The sequence below is a fragment of the Nycticebus coucang genome, chromosome 3 (genome assembly GCF_027406575.1).
Source record: "Nycticebus coucang isolate mNycCou1 chromosome 3, mNycCou1.pri, whole genome shotgun sequence".
Lineage (NCBI taxonomy): Eukaryota > Metazoa > Chordata > Mammalia > Primates > Lorisidae > Nycticebus > Nycticebus coucang.
Genome location: NC_069782.1, coordinates 96,310,876 through 96,330,324, shown reverse-complemented (window position 1 = coordinate 96,330,324; position 19,449 = coordinate 96,310,876). Strand labels below are relative to the sequence as shown.

General features: G+C 51.3%; 1 protein-coding gene across 1 annotated transcript in view; it reads left to right on the top strand.

Annotated features, from left to right (window-relative positions):
* Positions 1 to 2,617: 2,617 nt before the first annotated feature.
* Positions 2,618 to 19,449, top strand: part of SLC29A3 (solute carrier family 29 member 3) — a 39,558-nt gene continuing 22,726 nt past the window's right edge. Inside the window, exons 1-2 of the mRNA XM_053584150.1 lie at positions 2,618 to 2,709; positions 5,220 to 5,518. Of these exons, the coding sequence (XP_053440125.1) occupies position 2,709; positions 5,220 to 5,518 (300 nt within the window). The 5' untranslated portion in view covers positions 2,618 to 2,708. The remainder of the gene's footprint in view (positions 2,710 to 5,219; positions 5,519 to 19,449) is intronic.

The following is a 19,449-nucleotide window of genomic DNA, read 5'->3' as shown; positions in this document are numbered from 1 at the left end:
ACAGTGATCTGTGAGGGTGGAACCCAGAGCATGAAGATCTAAAAGAGCCTGGTTCAGGTTCTCCAAGGCCATGGCCATTTCCACTGTGTCCAGGGTTGTATCCTTCTCCTCTCGTGATGGCTCCTGGAAGACGGCACCACCACCACACTCACTGATTTTGCATCTTCAAGAGGCACTCAGCATTCTCACACTTCTCCTTGGCCCATTTGCAGAAGTGGCCCACGCCTTTCAGAACCATATCGTGGCAGTCAAAATAGTAGCCCAGAGAAAGGTAGGTGTGGGAGGCCCACAGATGCAAATTGACCACAGCTGCCTCCATATCAGTGGACTACTTCTGATGAATCTGGGAGCTCATGATCAGCAATAAGGAGCTAACCATAAAACAACAGAGTTAGCTGTCTCCAGAAGCAGGCGACAGATGTGAAGATGGTCCTGGAAATTGCAAGTAGAAAGAGATCATCAGAGAGCTGTCTCAGGCTGGAAGAATGGAGGTCGCCGGGTCTGTTCTGTCCAAACACTGTTGAAGCAAAACACAGATCTGACCACACAGCTAGCATGGTGGATGTTTTTATTACCTTGTCACTGAAGTGCCTACAGGGAAGAGATGTGCTCAAAGTTACTCAGCAAAGGTAGACTCAAGGCTCAGGGCTCTGACTCCTACTCATGTTCCCCTGAGCCCCTGAAGTCTCAAACATTCCTTGGGAACCTGAGCACCAGTGGTACCGGACTTGTGTCTCCAGGCTAGACACTGCCACTGCCATCTGTCTAGATCCTGGAGGAAAGACTAGTCCACACTGGCCAGCAGGCGGCCCTGAGGATGGATTAGCAACCTGTTTCCTCCCGAGTCTTTCTGTCTTAATAACGAAAGCCATCCCAGGAGCCCCCTCCTAAATCCAGCCCTAGCATCCAGCTGATCACTGAGTGTCTGACGCCACCCCCATTTGGAGAAAGCCCCCCAGCTTCTGTGCTCTGGAGGAAGATTCCTGGTGCCTCTGGTTCTCTCTTTCATTCTGAAACTGTCTCACTTGCTGACATACATGCACATTCTCCAAAAATAAAGATAAAGATGACTACATACAACTCAGGAGGACTTCTCAGGGAGAAAATGCAATCAAGTGACAAAGCTCTCGAGCTCCAAAGAGATGGGATCTGGGGGCTGGACCAGAAATAGCCCTGATCCGCTGCCCTTGCTGGACCAAGGGCTTTCATTACATGTGCTGTCCCCTCCTTCCTCAGCCTCACCTGCCTCTTTGCCACATGGCATGGAAGAAACAGTCTTGCCTCTGGGGCCTGCCAGCTGTGTGCCCCGTGAAGCCACATTTCCTCTTTGATCCTCAGTTTCCTCATCTGTAAAATGTGAGCAATGGTTCCATTTCACTGGGTTGTGGGGATCAGAAGAGAGAACATTCATGAAAATGCTTTTTATATTAGAGGATTTTTTTTCCAAATATAAAGAAAGCTAAAATTAAGGCCTGATGAGTAAACTACCACATATATAAACTACCCCATTTTGGGGGTGGAGAGCTCTTCTATGGAAGTGAAAGAAATTTGCAATGAAGGCCTGTCATCAATCGCCTCATTTAATTCCCTCAATAACCCTAAGGGTTTCAGAGAGGTTTTGTAATTTTACCACTATCCCTCAGCCCACAAGTGTGGGGCAAAGATCAGGGAGAGGGGCACTTGGAGCTGGAGAGTCTTCTGACAATTTAGGATGCTGTTCCCCAAGCTTGCCTGCTGGGGGAGCTTGTTGGAGAGATCTATTTTGGAGCCCCAGCCTGGACCCACTGAATGAAGATTGCCTTCATTTTAGTGTTTACTTAACATTGATTATGTTATGTGCCCAGTGCTGAGTGAGAAAGAACAAACAATGTAGAAGAACCCCTACCTGCAGGGAGCAGCAGCTCTGGAGGGGCCCTGGAAACTGGGTGTGAGTCCAGAGACTTGTATCATTAAGCCAGTGTTTCGGCAATGCTGGCTATGAAATGACTACCTGGCACAGGGAGTGAGGATGCTCTGAGAACCTGTCCACACCACCAAGGGCACAGGCTCCAGAGCCACGGTGGCATTTCTGAGCCCTGTGGTAACCATTGCAACAACCAATGGTGATAGAACTTCAGGCCCTGCACAGACATCCAGATCCCTGCGGCTTGGGCCAAGACCTTAGTCCGAAAGGTTCCTACTTTCTTACCTAGAGCACACAGGGGGCTGAAGGCAGGGTGCAAGTTTCAGGCTGGGTTTCCTGCAAACAGCCACCTGCCCTGGGAAGCCCAGCTCAGCCTGAGTGTGGGCCCCGCTCCACCTCTAGAGGATAGGACCAGGGAGGAGTGGGGGTTGCATTTGGAGGAGCCCCTCTGCAGGAGCTTGGGGGCAAGTGAGAGCTCCTCCAGCTCCAGGGGCGCAGTAGCCTGGAGATCTGGCTTCCCCCGGACCCCACCGTAAGCGTGGGAGCCTCCCTTTCCCCACCTGTGAAATGGGTGCATGCTGCCCCTGCCCAGCACCAGGCGGGGAAGGTACACAGGCTCGCAGGGGGAGACAAAAGGGGACCCACAGCTTACCTAGCAGGGAGGCTCCGGACGGGGCGGGGCTAGGGCGGGCCCGGGGCGGGGCCGGGGAGGGCGGAGGAGGAGCCGGGCCTGCGGGCCGCCAAGCCCGAGTGGCAGTGGTGGCCGTGCGCCCGGTGGCAGCGGCGGCGGTGGCGCAGCAGCGACAGTAAGTGCGGGTTCTCCGGGCTCCGGCTGCCCTCTGGGCTGCGCTCCCAGCAGCTCCCTCCTGAGCCTCTCCGGGCTTCCGCGGGAGCCGCAGGACCCCAGCCCCTCCACGGCCGCCTCCGACCTAGTGCCTCTTGTCTCCCTCCCTGCTCTCTACCTGCCTCTGGCTGGATCTCCACCTTCTGTCCCCCAGATTTTCTCCCCTCCTTCCTGTGGGTGGACCTCACTGCCTGGATGTGGGGACCTGAGTATGGACAAGTCAGCACAAAGAATACGGAGGATGGCTGACTCAGTTGGTCCACCCTGGGGAGTCCGAGGCTGGGGGCGCCCATGCCCTCTGGGAGGTGTTCTGTGCTTCCCAGTTGTGTTCTCCACAGGTTGAGCCTCACAGCTCCCTAACCCAGTGTCACAGATGAGGAAATCCAAACACAGAGGGAGATGGACTTGGCCAGAGTCAGAAACCTCATTGGAAACAGCACCCAGGCTTCCCAGGGCAGAAGCTGTGGCCTCAGAGCCCTCCAGTTTCGGCTTCTTTGGGGAGCCAGGGGTGGCATCTCCCCCAGGTCACCCATAGAGGAAGCTGGGCCAAACTCAGGGCCAGAGAACACACTCCAGGCCACAGCCAGCCTGTCTTGGGAAGCTTGAGCTCTTCCTTGCTTTTCTTTTTCTTTCTTTTTTTAATCCCAAATCTAGCAGCTGGCTTTTATAAAAACTAATAAGATTTTGCGCACTCCAGTGCCCTGGCCTGTGACCCCGGTTAGAGAAAATTCCTGGTTCCTTCTTTGGAAGCTCAGTCAAGGCTGAGTGGTCCTCAACAAATAGATGCTAGGAGCTGAGAAGGGGCCCTGGCCAAGTGTGGTCCTGAGTGACCCAGTGGTTGGTCCCTGCACCCACCCCCATAGCTGGAGCCTCTGGGAAGAACCACTTGCCAGTTCTCCGTTGTCCTGTATGGATCATAATTATATTGTTTACATTTTTAAACACTAATTTTAAAAAGTATGTATGTGCCTGGCTGGAATTTTTTTTTTTTTTTTTTTTGAGACAGAGTCTCACTTTGTCACCCTCGGTGGAGTGCGGTGGCGTCAAAGCTCACAGCAACCTCAAACTCTTGGGCTTAAGCAATTCTCTTGCCTTAGCCTCCCAAGTAGCTGGGACTACAGGTGCTCAACACAACACCTGGCTATTTTTTGTTGCAGTTGTCATTGTTGTTTCGCTGGCCTGGGCTGGGTTCGAACCCGCTACCCTCAGTATATGTGGCTGGTGCTGTAACCACTGTGTTATAGGCCCCGAGCCTGAATAATTATTATTTAATTTGAATCCTTTTATTTTTATCTTTGAACAGGTAATAAATTCACATAGTTCAAAATTCAAAAGGCACAGTTGAGTATACGTGAAGTCTCTCCATCCCAGTCTCCCTCCTCGGAGGCAGCTGCTGTTAAAAATGCCTTATGTGGCTCAGCGCCCGTAGCTCAATGGCTAGGGCACCAGACACGTGCACCAGAGGTGGTGAGTTCGAACTCAGCCCGGGCCTGCTGAACAACAATGGCAACTACAACAAAAACATAGCCGGATGTTGTGGCGGGAGGCTGAGGCAAGAGAATCGCTTGAGGCCAGGAGTTTGAGGTTGCTGTAAGCTGTGATGCCACAGCACTCTACCCAGGGCGACATGGTGAGACTCTGTCTCAAAAAAAAAAAAAGAAATGTCTTATGTACCCTTCCAGATCTGTACAAATATATCGTAGATTACAACCCAGCTCCCTGGCTATTTTACACAAATAGTAGCATATTTCACACACGATCCTGCTCCTTAGTTTTTTGGTACAATGTTGTAAAGAGTTTAGAGATCGGGCAGCGCCTGTGGCTCAGTGAGTAGGGCACCGGCCCCATATACCAACAGTGGTGGGTTCAAACCCGGCCCCGGCCAAACTGCAACAAAAAAATAGCCGGGTGTTGTGGCGGGTGCCTGTAGTCCCAACTACTCAAGAGGCTGAGGCAAGAGGCTTAGGTTCGCCTAAGCCCAAGAGGTTGTTGTGAGCTGTGGCTCCATGGCACTCTACCAAGGGCAACAAAGTGAGACTCTGTCTCTAATAAAAAGAATTTAGAGGATCATTCTTCACTCATCAAAGGTCCTAATTCCTTTCCTTAGGGTTCTGTAGAAATTTGAATGCTTTTAGACCAGGTGTGCCTTCCCAGATTAATTGCCACAGGCATCACTATGACACAGTGTTTTACACCCAGCCTATCCCATGCTTGAATGCTACCTCTTTTGCCTTTGCCTAGAAGGGGTAATTCTGGGTCACTTACAGTTCTGATGTCCTGTCCTTCTCCAAGTCTGATTTTTTTCTTTCTCCCTGATACTTAAAAATCATGCTCTTCATCCAGTCTTTGGTGACTGTATAGACCCCAAGGAGTAGAGCTATTGTTATTTTGTGGGATAGGTGAGTCCCTAGCTCTCTCTAGCCTCAGTTTCAGCTCACTTTCTCTGTCTCTGTTTCTCTCCCTGCTCCAAAGTGGCCATCGTCTCTGAGAATGACTTTCATCACAGTTCAAACTCCACCTACAGAACTGCAAGCAGCTCTCTCCAAGCTGACCAGGAGTCACTGTCTGAAAAACAGCTGGACCGCCTGCCCCCTCACCTGCAGAGGCCTGAGGACCGCTTCAATGGTACCTACATCATCTTCTTCTGCCTGGGCATTGGCTGTATGCTGCCATGGAACTTCTTTGTCACTGCCAAGGAGTACTGGATGTTCAAACTGAGCAATTCCTCCAACCCAGCTACAGGAGAGGACTCTGAGAGCTCAGACATCCTGGTAAGGGAATGTTTCTCCCATGAGGCAGGTGGAAGCAAGCAGCCTGGGTGGGCTGTACTTGGGTATACCATTCTAGGGAGGTTTGCAGCATGCTGAGAATATGGATGTGGTTTAGGAAGTTTTGTGTTGAGTATGAGGCCTCCTACCTCATGTGGTGGTAGAGGATAGAGACTGATAAAACATAATTCCAGCCTTCAGATTGCTTATTATTTAACTTGGGAAGAAAATACAAATAATGGTTCTGTGCAATGTAGTGTGATAAACCCAAGAATCCAGAGTCCATACCTCCAGAGATTTGAAAGTGTGGACTTAGTAATATTAAGTTCAGCTGTGAATTTCAGAAAATTCTAAAGGAGTAGTAGGTAAAACAAGGTGGAAGGCCATTTTTCTCCCTCATTTAAGTCTGGTGGGGCCAGCCCAGGGCTGATATAATGATCTATGGTGTCATAGAAGCAGCTCTCTTGCTTCACCACATGAAGCCTTCACATGCAAGGCCACCTCAAGTCCATAGCTGTTGGAGCTCCAACCTTGACATCAACAGGAAGAAGCCAAGGAGGAAAGGCCTATTCCCTGTAAGAACACCTCCTGGAGGTAGCACACATAACTTTACTTACATTGCATTGGTCAGAACTCAGTCATGTGACCACTTCAGCAGCAAAGGAGGCTGGGAAATGGGGTCTTCCAAGGTCGTTTTCTCCCAGAGAGCCACGTGCCTGCTAAAGTGGGAGCTTATGTAGTTATAGAAGACTGGGGAAAATAAATTCTTGGAGATGCATACTGTGGTCACCAGAGGAGAGATTGCTATCACTCAAAATGGGTAGATTTGAAGAATGGGGAGGAAACACGTAGAAGGAAAAGGCTGTGCAGAGGCAGAATGGGAGGGAAGTTCAGATGTATGTGAGGAACAGTGAAGTGTCTGGTTTTACCACGTGTGAAATACAAGTAAGAGAGACGTAAGGCTTGAGATCATTGCCCAGGTCCTAAAGTCATTTCCAGGGCCTTGAATGTCCAGGTGAGGAAACTGAACTGTGTGTGGTTGACAGGGCTGCTCACTTTACCAGGTGACTTTTCCAGAGGTGGGCATGGTGGGGGAAGAATATTAAAGAAAACACTCTGACACAAACAGTAAGGAAAATGTTATTTAAAAGACATTGCAGTAGGGGAGGGAGATGACGTTCAGCTCTGAAAGGGACAAGTGGGGATTTATGGCCAAGGAGCACAGTGGGCAGTGATGGGCAGCGCAGTGGAGGGAATTATTAAGAGGAAACTTCAGGGGGTGGGCTTCCTGCTAAACTGGCCTGACAGGATTCTTGCTGAAAGCAGGCCAGGGACTTTTACTGTTTACTCTTGAACAGCTTGAGTTTAGCCTGTGCGAATCCAGTTACATGCGGATTTTTTCCAACCGTATGAGGATCAAAATTGGAAGGATGCAAAACGTGTGCATATGGAGGGCTAACTTTTCACATTTGTGGGTACTCCAGGACCAACCATGGTACTTGTGTATGCATGGATTTTGGTATATGCAGGTGTCCTGGAACCAGTCACCTTTATACCAAGGACTGTACATCAGAGGTGGGGGCTGAATGTCACCAGATATCAAGGGTGGGATCTGACTTAGCAGGATTCTTTGCCAAGATTGGGCTGGGCAGGCTGAAGATGGACGCCTGTGGAGGGGTATCATAGGAATGCAGTGTAGTAGATTAGAGCATTGGTACTAAAGGTGTGGTATTTCAGTAGCATCCCTAGCATCTGTCAAAATACTGCAGAGTCTCAGGCCTATCCCAGACTGACTGAATCAGGATCTGTGTGTTACCAAGACCATCAGGTGTCGCAGGCATAGTGGAGTTTGAGAAGCACTGGTCAGCCATGGCTTCTGGCTTCAAATCTGCCTGTGTTTGCACTTTGCTCTGTGGCCACTCTGTGCTGCCTCATTTTTCTGGTATGTAAAAGGAGCCTACTACTACCGACAACTTCTTAGGGTTGCTGTGAGGATTAAACAAATTAAGGTGTTAAAAATACTTAGGGTCAAGGTCTAGCACTATCATCCAAGGTGCTTTGTAAACACCATTATTGTAATTATCATTTGAGGGATGGGTCCCACGCTTCTAAGTGCATGTGGCCCTGTGTATTTCCAGAGGCGCTGGCTTAGCTCAGGTGCTTTATGATCCATTTTTATTTGCCAGTGATTCAAGCGTCCCAGCTTTCTGCCGGCCTCTGTAAATCACACAGCCCATTGGGCTTCCTCCAGAAGATCCCTGCCTATCTTGGCCAGTGCAGGACGAGATTACATGTGCACCTGTCCACCTCCTCTGTCCACCACCTACGCCCTTGCTACAGGCTGCCGTGGGAGGGAGGGAAGTTCAGGCCGGTCTCTGGGAACAATGAGCTGCTCCCACCACAAGGCCATCTCTTCCCAGCTGCAGGCGCTTAGCATTCCCGGCCCTGCTAGGATGCTTTATTGCCTCTTTCCAAGTGCTGGCAGATGCGAATGTAGTACCTGCGGCTGCCCGGAGCTCCTGGCTCTTGGCATCAGAGATGAGAGACCTGTCACCCCTCGATTCATGGGCAGGGTTTGGGAAGCAAGCATGCTGGGGTGTTTCTGCATTTTGCAGGCCATTTTTCTGTTCTTCATTCCTGCCACCCGCCTCCCTGTTTTTTTCCCCCTCTCTTCCTGACTTCCCTTTGAGAGGCTGCTGGTCTGCCTGTCACCTGAGGGCAACTTTGGGGAAAGGAGGGAGAGAGTCAGATGGATTTGTCTCTAGCCACTGCCTACAACTCAATTAGCTATGGTCTAGGTGCTTGGGTTTTTTCTGTACTTTCCTTTTAATGTTTTCCAGGGGTGGATACCATTCGATGGGGAGTTTGACCCAGTCGGAGTGTTTACCAGACACTTCACCATAAAATTATGTCACTTTCAAGGTCATCCGGCTCACTTCTTTCTGCTTGGATACATGTTGGGGATGGTTTGGAAAATATCTTGCTTGCCATGCCGTCTCATCTCTGCTCTTTGGAATAGGAACCTCTATAAATCCACCACAGGTCTGCTGGCCCAGGGCCAAAAAGTTAGAGCACAAATGAGGAAGGGTTGGTATGAAAAGATGGTGCAGGGGAGCCACGACACAGCCGCAGTTCCTGAGCCCACCAAGCCAGCAGGAGGTACTGACACCTGCCTCTCATTAATCCCCTCATGTTTTAATAACCCCTTTCTTCAGGGAAAAAGCCAGAGGCTCAGAGAGGTTGAGTAACCTGCCCAAAAAATCATACAGCAGGGAAGGGCTACAAGGAATTTCATGGGCATTGAGGTGGATAGATGACTACCAGATTCAAAACATACTCAGAGGGTCATGTGCAGGCAACTATCCTAGAGACAGGGTCCACCCCACACCCTAATTCTGCAAACACCAGCTTCTTTCCCTTGGAGAGCCTGCCCTTTGTCTGGCCTCCTTTTCAAAACCCCAGGCTCGGGCTGGTGGGAACTGCTACTCTTGGCACTTCGCCTACATTATCTCATTTAGCCCCATAGCACCTCTGTAAGGCAGGAACTCCTGTCACCTGCCTCCCCCGCTAGGGAATGCGGCTCTCTTACTATAGATCTCTGTGCCCCCAGACAGTAGTTAGCACCTAGTAAATACTTCTTCCATTAGTTATCTTATGACAGGGAGGAAAGCTCCATGCCCCAATTCAGGATAGTGATGGCATGGCTCTGCAAGAGAACAGAAGAAGATCTAGGGGTCATACTAGCTACCACTAGAGGAGTTCTGCTCTTTCAGGTGGGTCGGCACAGACATCATGTGAGGTTCCTGCCATAGGGAAGGAAGCTAGGTTGGCCTGGTTTAGCAGGGAGGTGGCATAGGGCATCCCCTCCCCTGAATTACAACCCCTTAGTCCTGGCCCAATCCCTTAGCTCCCCCCAAAAGCAGGGTAGCATGACTTGGGAGCTGTTCTTACAACTAAGGGCAGGCACCCGAATCCAGAGAGGAAGGTTAAAAGGAATGAGGAAGAAATAGTTTGAAGAAGAAGAATCTGGGAAACAGGTTATCAGAGGTCTTGTCAAAGATCTGCTGTCTTTACCAAATTCCTGCCCCATGCACCCATCTACCCCTTGACCCACCATCTTCCTTCATCCACAGGATGTCCTGGTGAATTTCCCCAAAGTCATTTGACAACTGAGATTTCGTTGAATCCCAGCAACGTTGGCTGCCTTTATTAAGCTCTTACCAAGTGCAGCCACTGTGCTGAGGGCACTGACTTATTCATTAACTTCACAATATTTATTAATCAACCTGCTGTGTGCTAGAGCCTTTACTTTCATGATGTCTTTGGGTTCTTCCTATAACCCAAAGACAGAAGTACATTATATCCATTTTATAGAGAAGGAAACTATGGCTGAAAAAGTTTAAGTCAGTTGCTCCCAGGTCCAAAGTAAGTGACTATTGGGAGGGACTCAGACCTGGGCCCTCTGAGCTCACGGTGTCTATACTCTTAACCCCTACACTTTATGTCAGCATTTTCAGTGTTTTCAAACTTTAGTGTTTTCAGACTTCATTGTCCAAGTGTTTATTTCACTTGGCAAGGTATCCGTGTCTATAATGGAAACAAGTTTCACGAAGCACCACCTCCAGTCAAAGAAAGAAAACCCGACCTGATCGCAGTTTTCAAAGAGGAGCAAGTGGCTAAGCAGTGGCAATGCTATTAGGGTGAGATGGGAGCCACGTAGAGTGAGAATGGAGAGTTCGCTCTTGGGTTTGACCTATGTAGGTCCTGGGTGACCTTGGGGAGCAGCACCATGGAGTGGGGAGCAGAAGCTCGACCAGAGGCTGCGAGAGAGGTTGGGGGAAGATGGCAAACCTAGAGGACTGTCTCAAGGAGTTTTACTTTAAATGGGAACAGGGCAATGAGGCAGGAGATGCGGGGAGCAGTGGTCAAGAAGGGTGAGAAATTTCTATTCTTTTATTTTTAATATGGGAGAAATAGCAAGCAACTTGTGGGCTGAAGCGAATGATCCAGCAAAGAAAGGGAAACGGATGAGGGAGAAGAGAGAGCTGAGCTGAACAAGGTCCATGAGCAGGCCAGAGGGCTCAGGGACACAGAGGAGGCAGGTCCCAGGAAAGGGTACAGACAGCTCACCTCTAGTGACGGGGAAGAAGGCAGCTAAAGGTAAAATAGAATAAAATAAAATGCTGGCTGTGACCCATCAAATGGATTTCACGTCCTTTAATGGGCTCCCAGCTATAATTTGAAAACCTCTCTCTGCCTTTTTAGCTCTAAACGCACTGCTGTCCATGAGGACACGTGTCCTCACACTACAGGGCAGGAACGTAGAGACACTAAGCGACTTGCTGGTGCTACGTGGCTACTAAGATAAGAGTGGGGACTACAACTCAGCACCAGATTTTCTGGGGAAGTCGCCAGATACCCCGATTCCCAGACCCTGCCCTGCTGGTTCCATCCCCTGCGGTAGCCCTGATGTGGCCAGCTTACCGGGAGCAGGTACTCTCCATGGCCTGGGCTACCGCTAGAGAAGCGTGCGCCATTCTGGATGTAGAAGCTCTTGGTGCTCCTGCAGACAGATCTTCACACAACTCCGATCTCTCTTCAAATGGAATAGGTGTTTAGCCGTCCTTTGGCAACCCACTTTTTAAGAGCAAAATTCCAAGGAGCAGTGCTGGGTGCAACACCCCTCCTTCCCACATACGGGCATATTAAGGCAGGATTTTGCTCAAACTTGGTCATCCCAGCAAAGGAGCTGGGAGCCAGACAGGGTGGGAGGAGCCCTAGGCCTCCTGCCACAGTGTGTGGGTGAGTGGCTGGCGGTCTCTTGGGGTTGGCAGGGATGGCTGCTCTCAACCAGGTTTTTAAAAAATTAGAACCAAAAGTGAGTCATTTTTTTTTTATTCCCTCCTCCACCCTCTGATTCTAACTGCATACCTAGCTAGCATGCCTTTTCTAGTAAATATACCTGGGATGGCTTTTTCTTCCGTTTTTAACTCTCCCTGCGTCCCTCAGAGGGGGAGGAAAAGCCCCGCTTGAAATGCTATCAGTCATGCCTTTGGTGGCCTCGACGTCTCTATTTATTTTCACCCCACATGCTTGAGACCCCCCCTCACCCCACCTGCACTGTGTTCCCTGGCCCTCCCGGGCTGACTCTCTTTCCCTGCCTTCACTTTTATTTCTTCCTAAACACGTCTTTAGAATCCAGAGGCAATTTCCTCGACAAATTAGAAGATGGCCTGGACCTTAAGTGCACAAGTGTCTCTTAAATAACGTGATTGATCAGCATGAGTATCCAGAGAGCAGAGCCCAAATTAAGAGTCTCCAGCGAGAAGCTGTGCCCTCACTGTGGGTGCACAGTCTGCACGGGTGCCCGGTAGTGGGGGGGGGGGCTTGCTGGCCCCCCTTGCTGTGTGTCTCTGCTGCACCGAGGCCTGCAGCAGCCTGTGGTTTTGGCCCACAGACACCTCCAAAGAGAAACAGCCTCCCTAAGGCGGAACCAGCACATCACTGAGGAAGTGTCCTCCGGAGCTGGCTGAAGACGTCTCTTCCTGGTGGTCCCCAGAGGTCTTCTATAGAGAGTGGCTGGAGCACCCCCAGGCCACCTCATAACCATCAGGTCACAGGGCATAGTCCATGTCCCTGGTTATCAGCCTTGTGCCCCTGATGCATAGGGCCCTCTGGGTGCTACAAAAACCGCCCAGTCAGGTGAGGGCTGTGCGGGTAGGTGGGGAGTTTTCTTGGAAGGCTTTCTTCCTCCTTTCCCTGGTCACATGGCAGAAGTCAGGCTGCAAAAGAGGAAGGACAGGCTGGCCTGGGCATCAGCAGTGACTGAGCCTGGAATCAGAATCAGCTCATCCTCTTGATCCTCCCTGGAAGGAGCCTCCCAGCCTCCTCTGGAGGCTCCCTGTTTCCCTGACCCTTCCCTCAGTTTCTGAGCCCTTCCTCTGCCTGTTAAGGTTCTAGCCTGAGGGTGAAAAGGATGACAAAGAAACCAGCTGGCCACTGGTTAGGGGGCCTAGTGAAAGTTTGGCAAAGGAGGGGAGTGTAAGGCTTGATAAAAATGTTTCCATCTTCCTTGCTCAACCTGTTCGGCAGAAAGACCCTGGGATTCAAGAGAGCTGACTTCTGTTTCTGACCTTCTGCACTTGCTGCATGACTTGAGGAGATTAGACGGTGGAGACTGGAATTGGCAAACTTATTCTGCAAAGGGCCAGACAGTGAATATTTTAGGCCCCACAATCTCTGTTTTCTGCTGAACTCTATCCTTGACAATAAATGAGGATAAAACAAATGGGTGTGACCCAAGAGCAGTGTTGGTACTTAGAAAAAGGCCATGGGCCGATTTGGCCTGAGGGCCATCCTTTGTCTTGGGACCCTCCTTTACAGTTCCTTCCATGCTGGGGTTCCGTGATCTATTATAGAAGTACCTACCCTGCTCGGCCTTCCTTCATATCACTTACCACTGCCTGGCATATTATCTATTTATTTGTTCATGCATTTCCTGGCTGTCTTCTTAACTAAATTAGCAGTTTCCTAAAAGTGGGAACTTGGACCAAATCTTCCATGTCTGAAATATTTGGTGAGCTAAATAAACATTTATAGAAGGATTTTGCCATATCTAGAGTATCTAGTGAACTAAGTAAGTATTTGGAGAAGAATGGAGGTGTTTGAGGAGGAGCTGTTGTGTCTATGCCGGGTGTGGGTGGGCGGAGGAAGACCTGTCATGGCAGGATTGTGTGCCGTGGTTCCGCATTTGGGGTGGGGTGGGGGGGTGGGTTGGAATCTCACTGTGGAGTTTCTCATTGTGGAGTTGTTATTCTGCCCACAATGCTCTGATTACGCCATAGCAGACTCCCTCTCCCTTCCTAGTCAGCAGCACACCCCACCCGAGTGAACCCCATCCCTCTAATTCTTTCCGCCATGGCCGTCACCCCAGCCTCAGCCTGGCTGGCCTCCCTGGACATCCCCTCCAGTTGGTTCTCCTTGGAGCCTGCAGAAGTGATCTCCCTAAGACATAAGCCAGTAGAAAATATACCCACTGCACCAGGTGAAAGGGCCTGAGCTCTGGGGACAGAGGCCTGGGTTTGAGTTGTGTAACTTTGGTCAGGTTACCTGACCTGTCTGAACTCAGTGCCCTCATTTGGAGCATGAATCTTCCCTCAGGGGGATGCATGAAAGAGTAAATAGGTAAAGAACACTCAGAACAGCAGAGCATGGGCAAGGCTCAGGCAAAGAGCACTGATATGTTTCTCAACTATTGAGAGCCCCACAGTGGCTCCCATTGCCCCGCACCACACACCAGGGCCCACCGCCTGAGCTCTAGCCTCAGCCCCTAATACCCACTCCCTATCCACACTGCAGGCTCACCCCTCTGGTTGCTTGAACACACCAAAATCATTCCTGCCTCAGAGCTAACCACACACTGTTCCCTGTGCCCAGAATGCTTTTCCCCTTACACAGCTTATCCTGTGGGTCTCTGCCAAGACAACACCTCATTTCAAGAGGGCAACCTTTGCCAACATCCATCACCCCCCTAGAGTCTGGTTTAGCCAATTATTTGGTTTTACTTTTTATTGCTTTTTCCTAACTTGGGGTGTTTTCTCTCTCTTGGTGTCGCATTTTTTGGCCTCCATCACTAGAACACTGGCGCACACTGGGCGCCTGTGAGGTGCTCAGCTGTTAATTGTTAATGAGCTGTAGAAGGTCAGCCGCTGCTTTTGAGTGAATAAATGGATGGATGAACGAACAGCCACTGCTACCTGCCCCACCCCTATGCTCAATCACCCCCTCTGTGCCCAGCCCCAAACTGTACCATTAGCTTTCAGCTGTCTCCCTGAGCTCCCTAGTACCTTACTAAGACAAAACTCCTAATTAGCCTGCTGCCTGAGACCATCCTGGAATCTCCCCTAGGCTTCCCTCACATCCACATGCCCATCATATAACCAAATTGGAGTCCCCAAGGTGTCCCAAAAAGGGGCCAGAAGAGGGGGGAGGCAGTGCCCCAAGATGCTCCGTGTGGGAGCTGGAGGCAAGGCTCCAAGGGGAGGAGGGGCGGCAGCTGGAAATGCCAGGCAGAAGAGGTTGTATCAAGGCAGCTGGGCCCAGGGAGCAGCTTCAGCAAAGGTGGGAAAGAGATTGGAGGTGGGGGCATGGCTGGGCCCAGCATGGGCAAGGGGTGCCCTGAGGGCATTGGGTGGGAATGTGAGTCACTGTCAGGTGATGGGGAGATGGGGCAGCAGATGGGATTGACCTGAGGTGAGGGTGATGGAGGAACTGAAGAAACTCTGTAGAAGGGATGAGAAAAAGGAGGGTTAAGCATGGGGTCTTGAGAGGAGTTGCTGGGTGGGGGTGGGGGTCTTCTTTGAAGCCCCTTGATTTGGAACCATGACAGAAGGGGAGGAGGAAACTAAGGATGGTGCTCAGGAGGCATCTGAAGGAGGTAGAGCCGGAGGTGGACCGAGATGATGGGGGTGGCTTTGGGAATCCAGGGAGAGACATTGGGGATGGCTGCCGTAACAAAGTACTGCAGACTGAGTGGCTGAAAAGCAAGGCTCAGTGTGGAATCACTCCTTGCTTCTTCCAGCCTGTGGGGGCTCCAGCAATCCTGAGCATTGTGTGGCTGTGACAGCATCACTCCAGTCTCTGCCTCCGCCTCCGTGCGGCCCTCATCTGCTCTTATACATACACCAGTCCTTGGATTTAGGGTTCATGTTACTTCAGAATGATCTCATCTTACTTAGTTATATCTGCAAAGACCCTATTTCCAAGTGAGGTCACATTCTGAGTCATACATTCAGCCCTCTGTGGAAGGGGTGGTGTGCAGTGTCAGGATTGTAAGGAGTGAGACCAGGCCTTGGTGACAGGTGGGCTATGAGCAGGACCCTGGAGACCCTTTCCCCAGGGTAGCCAGGGAGAGGTGAGGCGCTGGCAGTGTGTGGGCACGGGCTACATTTTCAGGAAGTTCTGAAGCAAGCAAGTCAGAGCAGTATTTTTTTTTTTAGCAAAGGGAAACTGTCAGAGGAGGAACAGCCAGCGGTGAAAGAGAAAAAGAAAATGCAGGCTCCGTGCCCATAGCACAGCAGTTACGGCGCCAGCCACATACGCCGAGGCTGTCGGGTTTGGACCCAGCCCGGGCCAGCTAAATAACAATGACAACTGCAACAACAACAACAAAATAGCCAGGCGTTGTGGTGGGCGCCTGTACTCCCAGCTACTTGGGAGGCTGAGATAAGAGAATTACTTAAACCCAAGAGTTTGAGGTTGCTGTGAGCTGTGATGCCAGGCACTCTACTGAGGGTGAAAGAGTGAAACTGTCTCAAAAAAAAAAAAAAAAAAAGAAGGAAGATGCAGGCAAGAATTAAATGGGACAAGTCTCTAAGAAGTCAGCTTAGGCTGAAGGAAGAGCCCTCCTTACAGAGTAGAGCACAGAGCGGGCAGACGGTGTGCTCTAGGAAAGTCTCACACAGAGGCGGGAAGGTGAGGAAGCTCATTCCAGAAGACTCAGGAACTTTGCTTTTTTTCAGGCAAGGGTTCCAAAGGAGATGTGAGAAAGGAGTGAGGCCTTAGGAGGGGACCCCGTTCCCCCCCCCCCAAATGAGCTGAGGCCAGGGGGCAGAGGACTGGGTAAGAGCTGCGTGCAGAGGTCCCCATCCTTAGTGTGGCTACAGTGGCTTCATGTGTCAACAGTCAGCATTTTTCCAGAGCTTACATGTGTGATTCTGACCTCAGCTTGCTTCTGTCCTCAGGATCCTGGACACCCTGTCCAGCCTAGCTGGGTCTCCTTAGCCCTGTCTCCTTGCTAGCCAGTCCATGCCTGTGGCCATGCACCCATTAACTTTCCTGGGCCAGTGTCCCAAACACAGGGCCTTGGAACCCACAAAATGGACCCCAGCCCCTCCCATTGTGGGGATGTCCGCCCTCTGCTCACCTCTCAACCTGTTCAGGAATGATTTTAGCCGATGCCCAGGGCGAGGGCGCCTTCCCTGCAACATCCCAGGGCCACAGAACTTGGCTATCTGAAGGTGGCAAGTTTGCAATGGCAAACTATTCTTGGCTCAAGCCTGCTTGCTGCTGCTAATTTCATGCCCCTGTGATCCAGGTAACGCTCTGCTGCCTTGAGCTGCCACCCCCAGGCTCGAATCGCTTTTCCTCGCCCCGCAGGAGCCCAGCTGCCTCTGCCGCCGCATTCAGGAGGTGGGAGCTGCACAAAGCTGCCTCGCAGAAGCTGCTCGGGCATCGAGTCTGCCGCAGCTCGTGACTAATTTGCTGTACTTATTTCAAAGTGCCCAAATGGCATTCAGGGGAGAGGAAGCTTAACCAGGGCCTGCCAGAGATAAACGGGCTCATTTCAGGGCCTCCCTGCCCAAAGAAACCTCTTTACCTGGACCCTGAGCCCAGAATTAAATTCTTCCAGAAGAGATGCTTAGCACGGGGCCTCTCAGCGTGGCGGAGGAGAGAAAAATGTTCCCTGTCGTAAAATGGGCCTTGCATCTGGCCAACTGGCTCTGGTGGGTTTTTAAATTGTGTTTGAAGAGCATCTCCCCCCTTTCTTGGTGTTCACTAACTGGGCCAGAGTGTAGCAGAAAAAAATGAGCTTCCTTGTCGCAATCATAAGTGACTCAAATGCCCCATGCCCAGGCCAGACATGCCCTGTAGGGAGCAGCTGGTGCCTGGCACCCCAGGCCACGGTCTGTCCACCCCAGGGTTGCCCAGCTGGGACAGAGCTGGGAAGCCTGGCAGATGCTTCCCACCAAACTGCCCCCTTCTACTGTTTATGCTTAGCTGCTGATCACATCCAGCCATTTCGGGTGGCTGGCAGGTAGGGGCCTCCCTCTTAATCTTTTTTTTTTTCTTTTAACACATTTCCCTATTGAAATGTCCTAGGAAATGGGTGGTGGGTTTGAGAGAAGAGATAGCGTATTCCTTCTCTTACGGGCTGGTACAGAAGGCAAATGCCCACTCACCCTGGAAGAAACATGTCTCTCGTTGATGGAGCCTCAGTTCCCTGCTCGCTGCGGCGAAGGCATGAGGGCTGCCAGTGCCAGCTGCTGGGGCATCCTGATGTGCTGTGGCCCCAGTAATAGTGTTTGGGCTTGTGTGTTTTATATTTGTTGAGTGAGGATAAGTGCCTCTCCACTGGGTCCCTGCACCAGAAGGTCCTGTTCCTAGCATTGCGCAGGTGTGTGCCCCTGAAATTCGTCCACCTCTGTTAGCCTCAGGCTGCTTCTCTGTAAAATGGGAGGATGCCAGGCATGCCCTGCCCTACAGGCTGTGGTGGGAGCTCGTGAGCTGGGGTCTGTGCAGGTCATGTGTAAGCCGCATTCTGCAGGGCTGCCATTTCCCTCCCTGGGTCACCTGACAGGATGACTTCTGATGTTACTGCTACCGGGGCTGGGTGCTGAGCCCCTCTCAAGTCCCAGGTAACTGCAAGATACAGGTAGCCCTGCAGAGATAGATGATGGAGCTCTGGGAGATCAGCCCATGCATTCAAGAAACAGCTTCTCCTGTCCTCAGAGCTGGGCCTTGTCTCACATGGGTCTGAGAACTCAGGGTGGTGACTGACAGGCTTCTCACTCATTGGCACCCTGGGGGACACCTGCCCTGGCTGCCTGAGCTTCCCCACCCTTCCCTGCCTCTCCTCTAGTCATGTGGGTTGGGTGGACAACATGGTACAGTTTGTTTTGGCTCAGCAGATTTCCTGTTGGTTCTGAGGAAAGATTCAGAGATCGATTGCAAGGAATGAACTTGAGTTGGTGTCCTCCGCGGCAAAGAAGCATCCCTGTGTGTCTTTGTGTGTCTGTTACCTCCTGTTGGCATGCCTGTCTCTTTCCACCTCCCATGTCTTTCTGACATGGCACCCCCAATCCTTCTAGCTGCCCCTTCTCCCGCCCTCCCAGCACATCTTGTATCTGCTGTACCCAGCTCTGGGTTTGCACTCAACTCCTAAGGGCATGCAGGTGCCACGGCTTTTCCATCATGGCTTCTGAGGGACCCTAGGGTCCCATTTTACATAAGGAAACGTAAGGACCTTTGAACGCAGGTTCAGACCCATTGTGACTAGGATGGTAACAGTACTGCCTCTCCAAAGCTATCTGTAATGTCCAGGTAGATAATAGGTAGATTTCATGGAATGCAGTGTTTTGGGATAATTTACACAGAATTTACCTCCACTTGGGCCTGATCCCCTTCAAAGGCCCTGTTTTTGTTTCCCCCACTAGGCACCTTACAACCATCTCCACCTCTAGAGGTGGACATGTGGATGGATCCCAAAGGGAGCTCCAGCCACGGAGTCAGGGGACGCTGAGGGAGAGCACCAGGGTCACTGTACACAACAGCAGAGGCTATGCTCTGCACAACCCTGGGGGCGCCAGCCCTGCAGGCTGTGATAAGATAAGAATGGTACCCCTGAGAATTGTGCAAGAGCAGTCCTGTATAGACAGCCTGCTGAAAACCTGCAGGTCCTGGGGGTCAGTTTGGGCCTTACAGACATGTAGGTGAAAGACCGTGTGTGATGCAGCAGGCAGGCAAGGGGGTACAGGTGCAGCTGGGTACAGCAGATACAAGGGGCGCTGGGAGGGCAGGAGAAGGGGCAATGTGAGGCAATGAGGCCTCCACAAGCAGATCTCTCTGCCCCAGCAGGTGGGCCCCAGCCAGGAGACCCTGAGGCTGGCTGGTAATCGCACAGTGTTCAGCCCTTTCAAGGGGTCAGTCCCACATGCGCCAGCACTGCCCTGGCAGCTAAGCAGAAGCCTCAGCTGAGGCTCAATTGGAGAACGATCACTACCAAGCTCACTAGGGTTGTTTATAGAATTGGGGTTCTTATGGTTGAAGGCATGAGAGCTTCACCCAGTTTCCTGCTGAGTGTTGGCTGGAGAATGTGCTCAGCATCTTGGGGTCACCCACCACGGCCACCTGCCTCCTTATAGTCAGCAAAGGAG